At 50.4% G+C, this 15,349-nt stretch overlaps 1 protein-coding gene across 1 annotated transcript; it reads left to right on the forward strand.

Moving 5' to 3' along the window:
• The first annotated feature begins 1,261 nt into the window (after positions 1-1,261).
• LOC114846053 (G protein-activated inward rectifier potassium channel 1-like) lies at positions 1,262-8,814 on the forward strand. Its single transcript, XM_029134805.3, has 3 exons — positions 1,262-2,412; positions 7,087-7,303; positions 7,580-8,814. The coding sequence occupies exons 1-3, from the start codon at positions 1,744-1,746 to the stop codon at positions 8,221-8,223; spliced, it is 1,530 nt and encodes a 509-aa protein (XP_028990638.1). The 5' UTR covers positions 1,262-1,743; the 3' UTR covers positions 8,224-8,814.
• Positions 8,815-15,349: the final 6,535 nt, after the last annotated feature.

Below are 15,349 nucleotides of genomic sequence, written 5' to 3' on the forward strand. Positions count from 1 at the left end.
GCCTTCCAGAAATCAATGAAGGAGCAGAGACCTTGACACTGCCTGCGTGATGTCTTACTGGTTTAATTGCAGTGTTAGGTACCTGCACATGTTTGTGTTTTTCCGGAACAGAAACGCTCCTGTTGGTGTGTAACACAAATGTCCTTCCTCAGTGAAAGGGCTGCATTAGCGGCTGAGTAGAACTGGCTAGTTTGATGAATTGAATCATTCTTGAGAGCTTTTCCTTTTTCAGCTGATGTATTTCTTATTTAATATTAAACAACAGAAAGCTTTGGAGGATGCCAGAGCTTGAATTATTTCCCTTTTTGGACTTTAGCACACATTTAACGTATTTTCCTGGGCACAGAGTCAAGGGCGAGCAGAAACAAATCTGCAACACAACACATCTTTAATCATTAACCAAGTAAATACACAGTGCTTTCATTTTGAACCTACAGTTATCAAATTAATGATTTCAGAGTATGAGCTGTGCAAGTATAAATATAACTATTTCTAAAAGGCCCAGTGAGACAAATGATTAGTGTCAGTTTTGGAAAATGTACCTTTCATTGTCAAACCTTCACTTCTCTCACATTAAATTTATATTTACCCAAATACACAGGTACAGCCTGAGGCAATCACATGCAACGGCCCTGGAATAAAACCCTGTGGTGGAGTTTTTATACTTCTGTTTACTGACAATATACCCTGAAGTGATGTTGGCAGGGTTGTGATTTGCATTATCATTTACAAATTAACAGAGAATTACCCATTAACTAAGGTGAATCTATGCCCTGTGATTAGTGTTCACATGCTCTGTCTGAGCAAAAATCACTCTGATGATCAAAGACAAAACCATCCAACAAATGTGTGTGACTGCCATTCATTACACCTAATATCGACTCAGTGAGGTCCATTTCCTGTTTCCCCATGTTTCCTTCTTCCTGTGTGACCTTTGCCTCACATTGTGTCTCTCTACCTGTCTGTGTCTACTGTAAACACGGTGCTGCATTCATGTAGAGACGGTGGCATGGCCTCTGGTTCACTTCCACCGCAGCAGCACTAGGGGGAACCATAGGGCCGCAGTCCACTAGAATAATCAGGCGTTTGTCTCAGCACAGGCAGAATTAGGCATCAGGAATTATCCTGTATGTTGTAATGTAGAGGGGAAATGGGAAAAGCTAAATTGTTTCCCACGGTTGGTTTCACAGTTACTTTATTTGCTCGCTCTGCTGCTTTACATCCATCTCTGCAACCTCACATCCGCTTCCCAGAGAGAGAGAGAGAGAGAGAGAGAGAGAGAGAGAGACTTTAATTTCAAGGCACTCCAACCAGAACGCGTCCCCGCTGGCAGCAGCGCGCACCACGGCCTGCTGTTCACATTCACAGGTTCATAGAATATGATCACATCACCGCATCGACCAAGGACGGGGCTTTGAATGCGGCTTTGTTCCGTTCGTCATTCCGCACGAGGCTTCACATTCACGCACGAGAAGTGAAGAAAAAGTTGGCAGTGGCAGCAGCCTCCTTCCGTTAAAGGACCCACTCTGGACCATGCATTGCGCAGAATCTCTGCTCGCTCGCGCTTAATTCGCGGCGGAGCGGCGCGGCGCGGCGCGGCGCGGCGCGTCTCCATCCCGCAGGATGCGAGCGGCGCGCTGAGCGTCGCCGCCCGCGTGGGGGGAAAAGTGGGCACCAAACTTGCGCAAAGCGGCCGATTGCGCACAAGTGGCGATTGCCCGTCGCAAGTCGGCGGCCGACGCGATGGCAGCGATTCGGAGGAAATTCGGAGTGGACTACCAGGTGGTGAACACCAACCGGGGCATGACTTTTTCCGCGCCGGCGAAGAAGAAGCGGCAGCGGTTCGTGGAGAAGAACGGCCGCTGCAACGTCCAGCACGGGAACCTTGGCGGCGAGACCAGCAGGTACATCTCCGACCTCTTCACGACGCTGGTGGACCTCAAGTGGCGCTGGAACCTACTCATCTTCATCCTCACGTACACCGTCGCGTGGCTGGTCATGGCATCGATGTGGTGGGTGATCGCCTACATCCGCGGCGACCTGAGCCACGGCGGCCACGAGCCGTCCTACACGCCGTGCGTCGCCAACGTCTACAACTTTCCCTCCGCCTTCCTGTTCTTCATCGAGACGGAGGCGACCATCGGCTACGGGTACCGCTACATCACGGAGAAGTGTCCCGAGGGCATCATCCTCTTCCTCTTCCAGTCGCTGCTCGGCTCCATCGTGGACGCCTTCCTCATCGGCTGCATGTTCATCAAGATGTCGCAGCCGAAGAAGCGCGCGGAGACGCTGATGTTCAGCCAGGACGCGGTCATCTCGCAGCGGGACGGCAAGTTGTGCCTCATGTTCCGCGTGGGGAACCTGCGCAACAGCCACATGGTGTCGGCGCAGATCAGGTGCAAACTCATCAAGGTAGGCTGCGGGAGCGCCGCGCGCGGGCCACTTTGGCGCAGCGAGCTTTGCGCCTCGCTGCATTCCACCGCTAGAAATGTCATTAACGAGGCCGAGACTAATTGACAGCCACTTCATTTGTCCTGAAATTGCTCATTATGTTTTATGAGCGCTTTTCAAGTCATGCATTGAATTTCCATTCATCTCCAGAATAGACCGCGGAGTCCCCGCGGGTCTTAGTGATTTGTAGACTGGCTGCGGTGTTAACGGGACTTTCCAGCGTAAGACGCATTATAACGAGTGAGCATTTACCTCGTACCCCCCTGCAGCAGCTACAGCCCACCTCACAGGTGGATTCGCGCGGAACACGTTATTCCCTAGTTCTCGGGGTCAACGCAAAGCACAGCCCCAGTCAGCAGAATGGCTGCAAATGGGCTTTAAATCCAAGTTTAGCCTCTGCTTCAGTGCAGCGTAGATGAATGGGGTGAGAAAGTGGATGCTCATTGTTGACCCAGTTCCAAGTGCAGCGCGGCCCAACCCGGCACAGTGTGACTTCCTCTGGACACTGAAGCACCTCCTGAAGCGGATCTGAAAGGTTGAGGGTGGAGCGCTTGTCGTTCTCCAGCTGCTCAAGTCTCCGTCTAGTTGTTTGCGTGCGTCATTGTTCGGCTTCAACAATAGCTTTCATTCTCTGCAGAAATTATGACTAGAAGTTGAACAGCAATTTCATGTAATGGCTTTGTACCAGGCTGAGTTTCTTGCAGATGCCGAGCACGCTTTAAGAAGCAGATTCACAGAAATCCGAGGTTTATGCAGCGATAGTTGGGAGAGGCCTCCTTTTATTCTCCAGCATCCTGCTCCACACCTTGTTGTGCGTTTTTGCACAGCTGGATGCATCAGATGAAGCAACGAAGCCAAACACTCAGCGGCAGCACTTTGTTGTGTCACATCTACAGTGAGAGTTACACACACTGTTAGAATCTCTACTACTTAATGAAGTGTTGCACGCACGCGTCGTCCAGATGCATGATAGTATTTAAACTTACATAAAGTGAGAGTATGGTGAAATATTCATTAAGGAACTAGAAGTGTAGCACATTAACAGTCATGATTATTACGTATTAGACGTATTGTTGCTAACGTTTCAGCTTTCTCCAGGAAGATTTTTATTTCCTTTCATTATCAAAGGCGCTTTAATTAACAGCCCGAACGGCAACGAAAACTATGATGTGTTCATTTTAATTAATCACAGCACACTGTAGAGGCTCTAATGCAGAATCATCAGCTTTTCCCTCTCTGCTGACGCCACTGGCTGAATTCAGTTAATAGACTGTATTGTAATGTTTTTAAAACAGCGCTTCGATTCTCGTTGTTCCAGATGTTTTTTCTGGTTTTTAATTGGCTTTGGATTCTTTCAGAGGCCGGTTACTTCGATTGAGCAGATAATCTGGGACTTCTGCCAATAAATGATGATCTGTTAAACGCTCATTACCTGTTAAATCAAAGCTCTTTGTGTGTTGATTCAAGGTCATGAATCCAGGACGTTCCTAATAGCTTCTTCACATTAATGGGCCATTAATCAAAGCAGAAGGATGGTCAGTAAGGTCACTGGTACCTGTGCAGAGTGAGACGTTTCATGGATTCTCCTGATAACGGCCTCTTTTCCAGACGCGGGGCTCTGTTGTGTTTTAGACATCAGGCGCTTGTAAAGTGAGTCCCCTCCGCATCGCTTTGTAGTGCTACACCTGCACAGTGGGACGGATGGAAGCGTGGTGTTCAGGTGACGCGCAGCCCAAGGTCAGAGGCAAACGGTTTGACTGAGAAAATGAGGCAACGCTGCAGTAAATCCTGAAGCCGGGACCTGGAAACCACCACCGGCCACCACAGCAGTGAGGGGTCTGGATGCAAATAAGCCCATAATGAAACTCTACATATGGGGTTTCATCCAGCTCTAATTCATCCATGTCTCGTGTTTGACATTTCAATAACATTTGTGACTCCAGTCAACGCGATCTGGAGGCGTTCCTCGCGCTTCTGTGTTCGTCTGAACTCCTCCTTAGAAGCTTCACCCCAAGTGGTAGCGAATACAAAACTGCTCTATCAGTGAATCTGTGAAGGGAACGCTGACCCAAATCCAAGGGAGAACCGATTTAAGCTGCGGCTGTGTTGTCAGTGTCATTTTTAGCTTTTCCCTCACCGACGGCAACACATTCTTCACAGCGTCATTATTATTCATTATTCAGATTTTCTTCTTTCAGAACTACTTTGGGAGTTTAAGTTAAATTCTCCTCTGGAACTTTCATGTGCTCGGGCCTCTACCTTTACATTTTTAAAAACAATTAGACTCTTTATAAAATTGTCTGGGGCAAACAAGAAACAGCTTCACATCTCAATAAAGCAAAGTAATCAACAGTTTTGGAGTCCAAACTAGTGGGAAAACCGCTTTTATTATTGCTAAACACAATTCCAAAGCAGATCTATTCATAATGCATGAAGATGAAGATGTCCTTGAATTTGGATTCATGTTAATGCAGCTCATTATTCACTCAGTGGAATTCATTGGTGCACTGACCCCTGCGGCGCTGACCTGCAGGCAGAACCTGATTTTAAGGCTCAGCTCCCGCTTGGATGGAACAGAGACGCAGTGGCATCAGTGCGACAACACGACAGAGGGAGCGCGAGTGACAGCTGGGCGGCGCACGTCAGTGTCAGCAGACGCTGCACTCAGGGGGTCGGTCCACAGCGGGAGATAAGCGATGGGGGTGAGCAGGCAGGAAGGCGAGTCAGCGTCACTCGCCACGTCTGCCGCTGTGTAACGCTGCACCAGCAGAGACGCGGAGACGGAGACGGAGACGGGTTCCGTGGAGGGCGAGATGGAGAGCGGCGGCTCAAATGTGACATCTGTCATGTTTGATGTGCAGCAGGAAGGCTGAAAAGCTTCTGTCTGTACACGACTCTGCACGCGCACACACACACACACACACACACACACACACACGCACGCACACACACACACACACACACACATGCACACACGCACGCACACGCACACACGCACGCACACACACACGCACACACACACACGCACGCACGCACGCACGCACGCACACACACACACAAACACACAGTGAGTCACCAGGGACGAGGCCTGTTTTCGCTCAAGCTGAATCTCAGGTGGCTTGTTAAATTAAGCACTCTTTCTCTATCAGGTCCTCTTGCGGAGGCCATTAATTTCTCCCTTGTGGCTCTGGCTGTTTAGCGGAGGAGGAACCCGCGAGGCTTTCGCCTTGTTAGAAGCTTGCGACTTCCCCGGCGCACGTGTGAGCGGCGCCTGGAGACTGGGGGCGGGTCTTCTAAGCCGGCCCGGTCTCACCGAGCGTCACGGAGACGAGTGGAAGTGAGCAGTTCCAGCGTTAAACACTAAGTTGTGAACACAGAAGCTCTGCAGAGGCCTGGATCAATAGAGGCGTGGGAAATGCCAGCGCTCAAGTATTCCACTTGTGTTAAATGTCATGAATTCCCAGGTTCGAGGACGGCGGACGGGAGGAATGCAAACCCAGGCTCGCTCTCAGGCTGCTCCAACGGCTCCGATCAGACGCTCTCAGCCTTGTGTTCCGTGAAACACTCGCTCCCGATGCTCTCAGGCTTAGGGTCGTGATTTAAGCCCGGTGGACGCGCGGCGTGGGTTCAGCGCATCAGCGCCGCGGCCGCGAGACGGCCGACGAGCCGCGGATCTGTGGGCGCAGGCGTCTTCCTGTGAAATGTCACACCCGTCCGTCCTCGGCATCACTGTGAATACGAATGACGGCCCGTGTGCCATCTGTGGCCCGGTTCAACGGGAGAGCGCTCTGCTCCGAGTATTTGAGCCTCAGGAAGTCACAACCTGTTCCGGTTGATCTCCACTGTTGAAACATCAGCTGGAAAAAGAGGCTGGGATTTGACAGGAAAAGAGGTTTATTGGCTCAGAGCTCCTCCTGTTGCCGCCTCCTTAAAGCGCGCCACTAATTCTGTTTTAATTTAGCAGCTGCTTTATTTGACTCAGCTTCCTCAGGAGTGATCACAGGCATCTTCTCTGTAATCTAATGATGTGGAAGGTGTTTGAGGCCAGGCCTTTAAGAATAACGTTACCAAAGTAAAAGCCCCCTGACACTGTTCTCCTGGTGATGACTGATCCACGTCCTATCCTCTCTCTCTCTCTCTCTCTCTCTCTCTCTCTCTCTCTCTCTCTATATATATATATATATATATATATATATATAACCCCATAAACATTTTGTGTGTATATATATATAAATATATACACATATATATTCCCATTTTGTGTATTTCTGCGTCCACTCATTTCTCTCCTCTGAGACCAGCTGACTGAGTCACTCAGATAAAATAAATAAATGTTCCAGCAGTGTCGCATAGAGGTTCGGGGAATAGCCCGATCTGTCGAGCGAATCACCAGCGGCTGCAGATGGGCCTTCAAAATAAATCTCATCCTCGTAATGTACAAAATGTTTATGGGGTTCAGTTAAACAAACTATTCATTTGCCCGCTGCAGTAGCTGGTTCTGAATAGTGGCCTCTGAGGCCAAATTTAATTTTATTCGACAGCAACTGAATCTCAGACAACAACAAATGTGCTGAACCCATCATTTGTAACTGATTCGTTCGTATTCCTTAACGCCTCTCCTGGTCTCGCTCCCAGTCCCGTCAGACCCCGGAGGGCGAGTTCCTGCCGCTGGACCAGTGCGAGCTGGACGTGGGCTTCGGGACGGGCGCCGACCAGCTCTTCCTGGTGTCTCCGCTCACCATCTGCCACGAGATCAACCCCAGCAGCCCGTTCTTCGACCTGTCGCAGCGCTCGCTCGCCAGCGAGCAGTTCGAGATCGTGGTGATCCTGGAGGGCATCGTGGAGACCACGGGTGAGTGAATAGTTCACGCCTCAATACGCCGTGCGCGGCGCTTCTCCTAATCACTCGTTTCATCTCCACTTAGCCTGTGGCTCGCTGCGTTTCCAACTTATAGAAATAAAACATTCAACAGAATGTTTAATTCCGCGTTCTTTAATTATTCACTAAAAGAAGCACTTTCCCTGAAGCGTCACATTTCACATCTCACGTGTTTGGAGTCAGTCCTTTTGCTAGTTTTGGTGCCTGCACAGCTCTCACCCCCTCCTCCGTCCTCCCTCTGCTCTGCAGGTATGACGTGTCAGGCCAGGACGTCCTACACGGAGGACGAGGTGCTGTGGGGCCATCGCTTCCTCCCCGTCATGTCTCTGGAGGAGGGCTTCTTCAGAGTGGACTACTCCCAGTTCCACAACACCTTCGAGGTGCCCACGCCCCCCCACAGCGTCAAAGAGCAGGAGGAGAAGTCCTCGCTGACGTCGCCCCACCCTCTGCCGGTGGCGCCGGCGCCCGCGTCCCCCCCGCCGGGCGCCGGCGCCCGCGGCGGCCGGCGTGAGCGGCTGCTCTCGGCCGACTGCGCCGAGCACGCGGACGACCAGGCCTCCAGGCTGCCCAGCAAGCTCCAGCGCATGAGCTCCACCACCAAGGAGGACCACTTCTGGAGGGGGGCGAGGCCGGGCCCGGCCCTGCCGGGGGGCAAGGCCTCCAGCACCGGGGACCTGCCGCTGAGCATCCAGAGGCTGAGGTCCAGCTCCATCCCGGTGGCGAGGCCGGGGCAGCAGGAGGAGCGCGTGCAGCTGCTGCCGCTGGACGGAGACGCCGAGGAGGCGGCGGCGCCGATTAGCGCCGTCGCGGCTAACACCCAGGTCCCCTTCGCCGGGGGGCGGCCCGAGGACAAGCTGCCCCCGAAGCTGCGGCGGATGAACGCTGACCGCTGAGGCTGAGACAAAGACTGGCTGTGACACGAGTTGTGTCTGACATTTACTTCTGGCCTCTCGAGGTTGTCCATTGCCACGAGTGGGAGGACAACGCCAATAAGCCATCCATCCGCTCATACTGTGAGTCATTTTGAATAGATCACCATCTGTGCCCCCTTCCCTTCGCTGCCTTTCGACTCCTCTGCCCTCGTGCTTGTTTCTTCAGCCCTTTCACTCCCCCCCGTCACTGTTATCAGTGGAAGCTCCAGTGGTGTAGGAGCAAAAGCTTGATGGACACGCGAGCCGGAGCCGCCGACGGGTGCTCCGCGAAAAGTCAATCATGCTTTTTTGGATCATTTGTACCGAAAACGTATTTATTCTGATGCTCATTTAAAGTTTTACCTCAGGATGCAGCGTTTGCATCAGCCCGTTACTCGCATGGGCGACTCACATGCTGATTTATCTCACCCCCAACTCATTTATTAAAATGTAAATCAAATATCTGGGAACGCAGGGACGCTGACATCAGGGGAAACGTGTATTATTACCAAAACCAGTGTTGGACAAAACTTCCCATTGCACCTGCTATATAATAAATTCACTGAAGTCACAGCTGCCAAAGAGTAGAGAATTATTCCACAAGGAAAATGGATATTTTACGCTTGTATTCGACTCTCCATTTGATTTTACTGACACAATGCATCAGTGCTGCTTAGACCAACACTCATTAAATATTTAAATGCTAAACGCGTGTTCAGGAGACGACAGCGGTCAGAGCGTTTACAGCACACGAGCCCAGACGTCATCGCTCACACTGCAAAACAGCAACAGAAAATAGAAACGTGATTATAGAACTCGTCAACGGTACAAAATGACCTCTGTCCAGTTAAAGATAGAACTAAGTGGGATAAATGATGTGGAGAGGAACAAGTCACAGGCCGTTCTTCACGTGGACATGATGCTCTGGAGTGATGGATGCAACAGTAAAGGGGAATCAGCTTTCCTCATTCCCAGTCATTAAATTCAGCTTGGGAAATGGATTGGTCCAATTTTCCCTTTAATGCCTCTTTCTTAGTGAGATAAGGGTTAATGCATCTACAGAACGCGCTGATCTGGACCGGGTTCAGTCTGAATCAAAGATGAGGGTCAGCGAATGAAATGAAAGTATTTTTGAAGCTGCAGCGGTGCGAATAGAAGCGACCAGTGGATGCCGTCACTGGGAGGAAACTTTACATCCGCCGTAGCAGCGGTTGCTCCAGTTTTGCTTCCAGCGGCGATTAAAAATGCACCGAGGCCAGTTTCAAGGCGCTCAAACAGTCCCTTTCATTTTATGCCGCTTTGAGCATCGTCGCTGGGGAGTCGGGTCTCAGACTGCAGTCGCGCGTCGCCACAGAAGCAGATGTGGGAGCGACGGCGGCGGCGCCGCGTGGGGGGAAAACGCGCGCCGATCACACGTCCACGCGGAGCAGACGCTCATCCATAGTCAATGAGCGCCGCTTTGCAGCACCATTAGCTTGGCGCCGGACGGCCTCGTGAAGCGACAGATGAGCTGGGACGTGTTTTGGGCACTGGTCCTTTACAGGCACAACCTGCCTTTTACTTCCACCAGCCTCCACAGCAATAGCTTGACAGCTAAACGTGCTAAACGCCCCCCCCCCCCCCCCCCCGAGGGGCGCCGGGCCCGCGGGCTCGCTCCGGGCAGCCGGGCTAAACAGCGCTCAGCTGCACCTGCAGAATCTCAATTGCTTCTCTTCCTTTGCGTTTCCATGAGTCACCACACGTCAATCGGAGGGCTCTTTGTTGCTGTGTTGTCCGTTCGGTGAGAAGTCCAGACCGGGGAGCGGGACAATTACTTTCGGTGACGCCACAAAGAGAACCCATCTCCGCTTTTTCTGAGCCTATTGGGAATATTTCTTCCACTAAAGGTGATCTCAGACTGTTGAGACCCGTAGCTTTAAAAAAAAAGGCTGCTGCAGTCGGGTTAATAGGTTGCATTTGATTAATTGATTGCTTCTGATTCACTGTGTCTTGGCTGCAGGCTGGGGGTCACGTCATGCTCAAAGGTGAGTCACTTTCATTTCACTGTGTCCAATCGATTCAGTTTGTACCATCGAGACTCTCAGATCCAAACACAGATCTTTTAAGCCGATGCAAGCGTTTGTGCTTTTACTGTGGATCAGTGAGTAAATAGCAATCCTATTTATTTACAGTAAAATCTAGAGATGGAAAGAAGAGCAGCTTCCCATTAATGATGCAGGGGAGGGTTTGTGTACTCATTTCATGGCAGGTCATACTTCCCAGGATGATCCTGATTGAAATCTGAGTTGAGAGCTCAGCGTGTACTCGTCTTATTACCCGACCTGTCACTCCGTTACAGAGGAGCAGCTTCCTATTACAGGCCTCTTCTTGCTCTCCTAATTAGGTTTCCCCACCGAGACCTCTTCCATCCCACCTCTGTGAATGTGAAATCACTCACGGCACATTAGCGCCGTTACGGGACCCCCCCCCCCGCCATCGCCGCCAACGGGACGGCGTCTGGAATTGTTTAAGACTGCGGTGAGGAGCCGGTGACGATGGTCACCTCTGATCACGATTCCAGAGAGAAACTCACAATAATGTGCTGAACAATCGGTTGAGTTCAAGGTGTGCTCAGTATTGTGCGTCTTTTACTCAAACACAGTCTGTCTCTTTGTCACTCGCCCACTCACCAGCTGTGCTCTGGGCTTCAATTCAGGTGAGTGACAAACAGCGTTTTCCCGTCTTCACAACGCAGCTCCAGGAGAAGAACGGCTGAAACGCAAGGCTTTGATCCTCCAAAGGGCCTCGCAGCCGCTCACGGTGCAGAATCCATCTTATTAAACCATCTCGCCCCTCTGGATTAACAGTAACACACTCACTAAATACTGTGTGGGGTAATTTAGTAATCTTCAAAGAGCGGCTCCTGAATCAGAATTTACATATTTTTTTTGTGTGGCACTATTTTCAGTTTGAGCCCTTTTTTACATTTCCATTATTCTGGCAGGTTTTAGGGAACAAGGTTTGATCCAGAAGCAGGAGACACGACATGTCACCTAATTATACAGACTACACAACCTGAACAGGAGAAATGAGGTTTTTAACAACTGCATGCGGCAACAAGACAGGAAAGAGCAGACAATGCAAAAAATAGACAAACAAGGTATAAAACCAATAGGATGAATCAACCTAATATGCGATCATCATAACGATGACCAGGCAGTTTAGGTGATTCCTCCAAATCCGCTGAATCGGACTCTCAGAGCCGCTTCCACTGCACAAAACCGTAAATGTGATCAATTATTCAAAGCCATTAAGCGACCGTACGTCCAGATCCCAGTGATTCCACAAAGAGCTGGGACGAGACCCAGTGGCTGCTGTTTTCAACGGAGGAGAAAACGGTCGAGCGAGAGCTGCTCTACGGACGCGAAGAGGAAAAATGAGATGGCGTCATCTGTTCATTACAAGTAAGAGAAAATGAAATGAAGTGAAGTCTTGCAGACCCCCCCCCCAAAACCAGCAGCAGCTGCTCATATACGATCCGGGAATCACTGTAGTTTGTATTTGGAATGTGGGTCAAACACAACGACTGTTAGTTGGACTCTGAGCGGCTTTGCCATCAGAGCAGAATAATGACCAATGAAACGCCGTCTCACACATTCGGTTCAAGAATAAACAGCAGCTGAGCAAACAGGCTCCTCAGTCTGGCACACACACACACACACACACACACGCACGCACACACACAGACACACACACACACGCGCACACACACACACACACACACACCAGACACACACGCACACGCACACACACGCACGCACACACACACACGCGCACACACACACACACACACACACACACACACACACACACACACACACACACACACACACACACACACTCACACACACAATGCCAGTCTGTCTTCAGGGAAAAATGGCATGTTAGTGATGCACAGGCGGCGCGTGTGCCCTGGACCTCTTCCTCCTCTTCCTCTTCTTCCTCTTCCTCCTCCTCCTCCTCTTCCTCCTCCTCCATCCAGGCAATGGCGTCTCACCTTTCGGGGGATAATAGCTGGTGACACGAGTGTTTGCGCTGCCGCTGCTTGTTCATCATAAATAAAACGCTTATTTTGGCAGCGACTCAGGTTAAAGCGAGGGAGGAGCACTTCCTGCGGCGGCTCCTCTGCTTCATCACACAGGCTTCTGTATCCCAGTCACCTGGGAGCAGCTCCAATCAATTAGCCCTGCATTATTTACCTACAGAGTCCCTCTAGGTTTCACTCAGACAAAGGCGCTTACTGTAGCGCTCGTCCGCTCCCTGGCACGCGCGCGGCCAAACTGATTGCAGGCTAATGCAACGACACCGTTCCCGCTCGGCGCCGGTGATTCATCAGTTAATCACATATTCGCTCACGCGGGAGGATTCGAGTGAAGCTGCTCTCCGGGGGGCGCGTGTGAGGAGAAAACTTGGGTCTTGAGGAAAGCGTTTGAATTGTCTCGCATCATCGCCATCTGTGACTCGGCGCTCAGCGGGGGGGATGCTATGCTAGCGGTTTAGCCGGCCGTCTGTGTGACAGCCTCGTCCTCTGGCGTTGGAGAGCGTTCCCTGCGTTCTGGATGTTGGTTTTTGACATTATTCCGAGCGACTCTTAGTCCCTTCTAATAAAATCGACTGATGCTTTTTATCAAAGCCGCGTCAGCTGCTGGGAATCAAATCTGAAAAGCGCCCAGTAAAAGTCACGCCCTTGCATTCACCCCATCTCCACGCGCGAGTTCAAGCCAAGTCTATTACTGAGGACTAATGAAACTTAAGAGAGCATTTAAAATGTCCTCCAGTGACAGGTTCTCTCGTCTCCTGGCGGTAAAACGGGTCACGTGACCTGCTCTCGCTAGGATTTAATGCGAGACTCTTCCATTCTTACATCCTGTCACAGCTGCTGTCACGGTAATTGTTAGTTGAGGGGGAGAGTGGCTTATATGTTAAATACCCAGAAGGAAGAAGAAGGGGGGGGGGGTGCATGAACCACGTGTGCTCATGTAAACTCACCACAGGACAACGCGGCAGCTGAGATGCTGCTAGGATAAAAAAAAAAACATGCTTTTCATGCTAAATGCTTTTTCCAGTGAGCGCTTCGTTGCCATCTGGCTCTATTGAACTGTGCCCTAATTGTTTCGAAGAGGCAGGTCTGTGCAATTAGGACGAGCAGGAAACGGCGCGCGTGACCTGGAATGTGCGATGACCTCCAGCGGTCGCGCGGCTCCAGGTGGATCCTGATGCCGTTTAGTGGGAATCGATCCGAACTTCACGCTGTTTTCGTGCAGACTTCTTCCGCGGCGCGGACTCCCCCTTTAACTGGCCTTAGCTCCACCCCCCCCCCCCTCATCAGTATTCACAGCCAGCGCCGCGTCCTCAAATGCACTTGATACGTCCTGCCATGCTCTAATTTAGCGTCGAGGGGGAAACAGGCTGATGAAATTGCTCCTCAGAATATCATTCCCACGACAAATCAATACTCCAGTAAAAAGCTGTTTGTCGGATCTCTTCTCTCCAGGGCCGACCCTTTGAACTGTCGCCGGCAGACGCCCGTAAAGTTACAGCCTATTTGGTTAAAGCCGTTACAATTAGAGCAGAAGTAAGTTCGGGCTGCGGAAGAAAAGAGCTTAATTACGTCAACGACGGGGCTTTTTAGTCGGAGCTGAGACGTAAAAAGAGGCAGTTGAAGGGATTTAAATGGGTTTTGTTCTGTTCCGACACAGTTTGTCTCCGGCGCCTGATTCCACCTCGTGTTTCAGGGAATTGTTCACCACTCGCAGAGGTGATTCCTCCTTCAAAGTTATTGATGAAGTCGAACTCAGGTACATGTAAACACCAGCATTCAGGCCGGGTTTGAGAGTGAACGCTGTGACGTCGACACTGAAGTGACCGCTGCTGTTCCTCTGATGAAACAATGCGAAGCAGGTTGCATTCATTTTCATTAACAGGAGACAAATGGTGTTTGGAAGCGACTTAATCAGATTGACTGTTCTGTGGAGGTCTGTGCTTTCTTATACCGTCAGTTCAGGGAAATTTTTATATCTCATTACTCCGTTGATTTAATTACTCAGTGATTCGATCAACACAGTCGCTGCGAAGACACTGGAACACTTTTCTTGTGTTTACGATCCCTTAACATAAATAAACTGAGTCATTTTAAAGTCTTCATCTCTCATTTATATATAAAATGGGACATGGTGACACTTAGATGTTTATTGTAATGCTTAAAAGAAGAAGTGGTGACGCATGCAATTTAGAAAAAAAAAATCACAAATTGAACAATCGACGAATTCACGAGCACTTTCCTCCTTTTACGCGGAAACACAACCAACTGCAAAGTTGAATCACAGCAAATTAGAGCCCAGAGAAAATGGGACTTGACCTGCAGTTGATCACATTAATAAGTATGACGCAGGTCACAAAGTGCTTTTCAGGACAAGGTGAATGAACAGAGGCGAGCTGCTTGTTTTGTTTCCTCGTGCAGCATTTCTTCAGTTTTGTACCGTTCGTTAACCTGAGTCCTGTTCAGACTCAGTGGTTCAGCGAAACGAGGGAAAGGCCGCGGTTCTTTCCCCCGAGGTCTGAGCGGGATTGGGATTTCTGTGCGCTGTTCGGCTCTCGTGCCTTATCACCATATGCTAATGTCCTAATCACTGCTGTGAGCACGACGACCTCATGACATTCATAAGAAAAGCAGTTTGGACCGAGCGTCAGGATGGAGCGAAATAAGATATGAAGCACGACCTGCAGCACAGAGGCGCTTATTATGGTCTGTATCCTTTGTGTGTGATTTATAAAGCAGCCGCTTGTGTGAGTCATTTCCTACATCAGGAATTCAATCAAATAGCATTTTTTCCACTACTTCACCGCTTTGGACTTCATATTGGAACGCGAGACTCGCTAACGTCAGTATGATTCATCTCCTCCACTCGTGAGATTGACTGAAAACGCGGCCGACGGCCGATGAAGCCGTCAGGTCGCTGCGGCCTGTCGCTGGCGCTGACCGCACTAATTGATTGCCGGTGCAGCGACACGCATTGATTAACCCATGATCCTGAAGGGGAGGAAGGACGAGGGGACGGCCGCATTCAAA

The sequence above is a fragment of the Betta splendens genome, chromosome 19, assembly GCF_900634795.4.
Source record: "Betta splendens chromosome 19, fBetSpl5.4, whole genome shotgun sequence".
Taxonomy (NCBI): domain Eukaryota; kingdom Metazoa; phylum Chordata; class Actinopteri; order Anabantiformes; family Osphronemidae; genus Betta; species Betta splendens.

Bases quoted from the DNA above. Each gene is read 5' to 3' on its own strand.
- LOC114846053 (XM_029134805.3), top strand. From the start codon at position 1,744: ATGGCAGCGATTCGGAGGAAATTCGGAGTGGACTACCAGGTGGTGAAC. The intron at 2,413-7,086 runs GTAGGCTGCGGG...TCTCGCTCCCAG, and splicing joins TCAGGTGCAAACTCATCAAG to TCCCGTCAGACCCCGGAGGG. The intron at 7,304-7,579 runs GTGAGTGAATAG...TCTGCTCTGCAG, and splicing joins GGGCATCGTGGAGACCACGG to GTATGACGTGTCAGGCCAGG.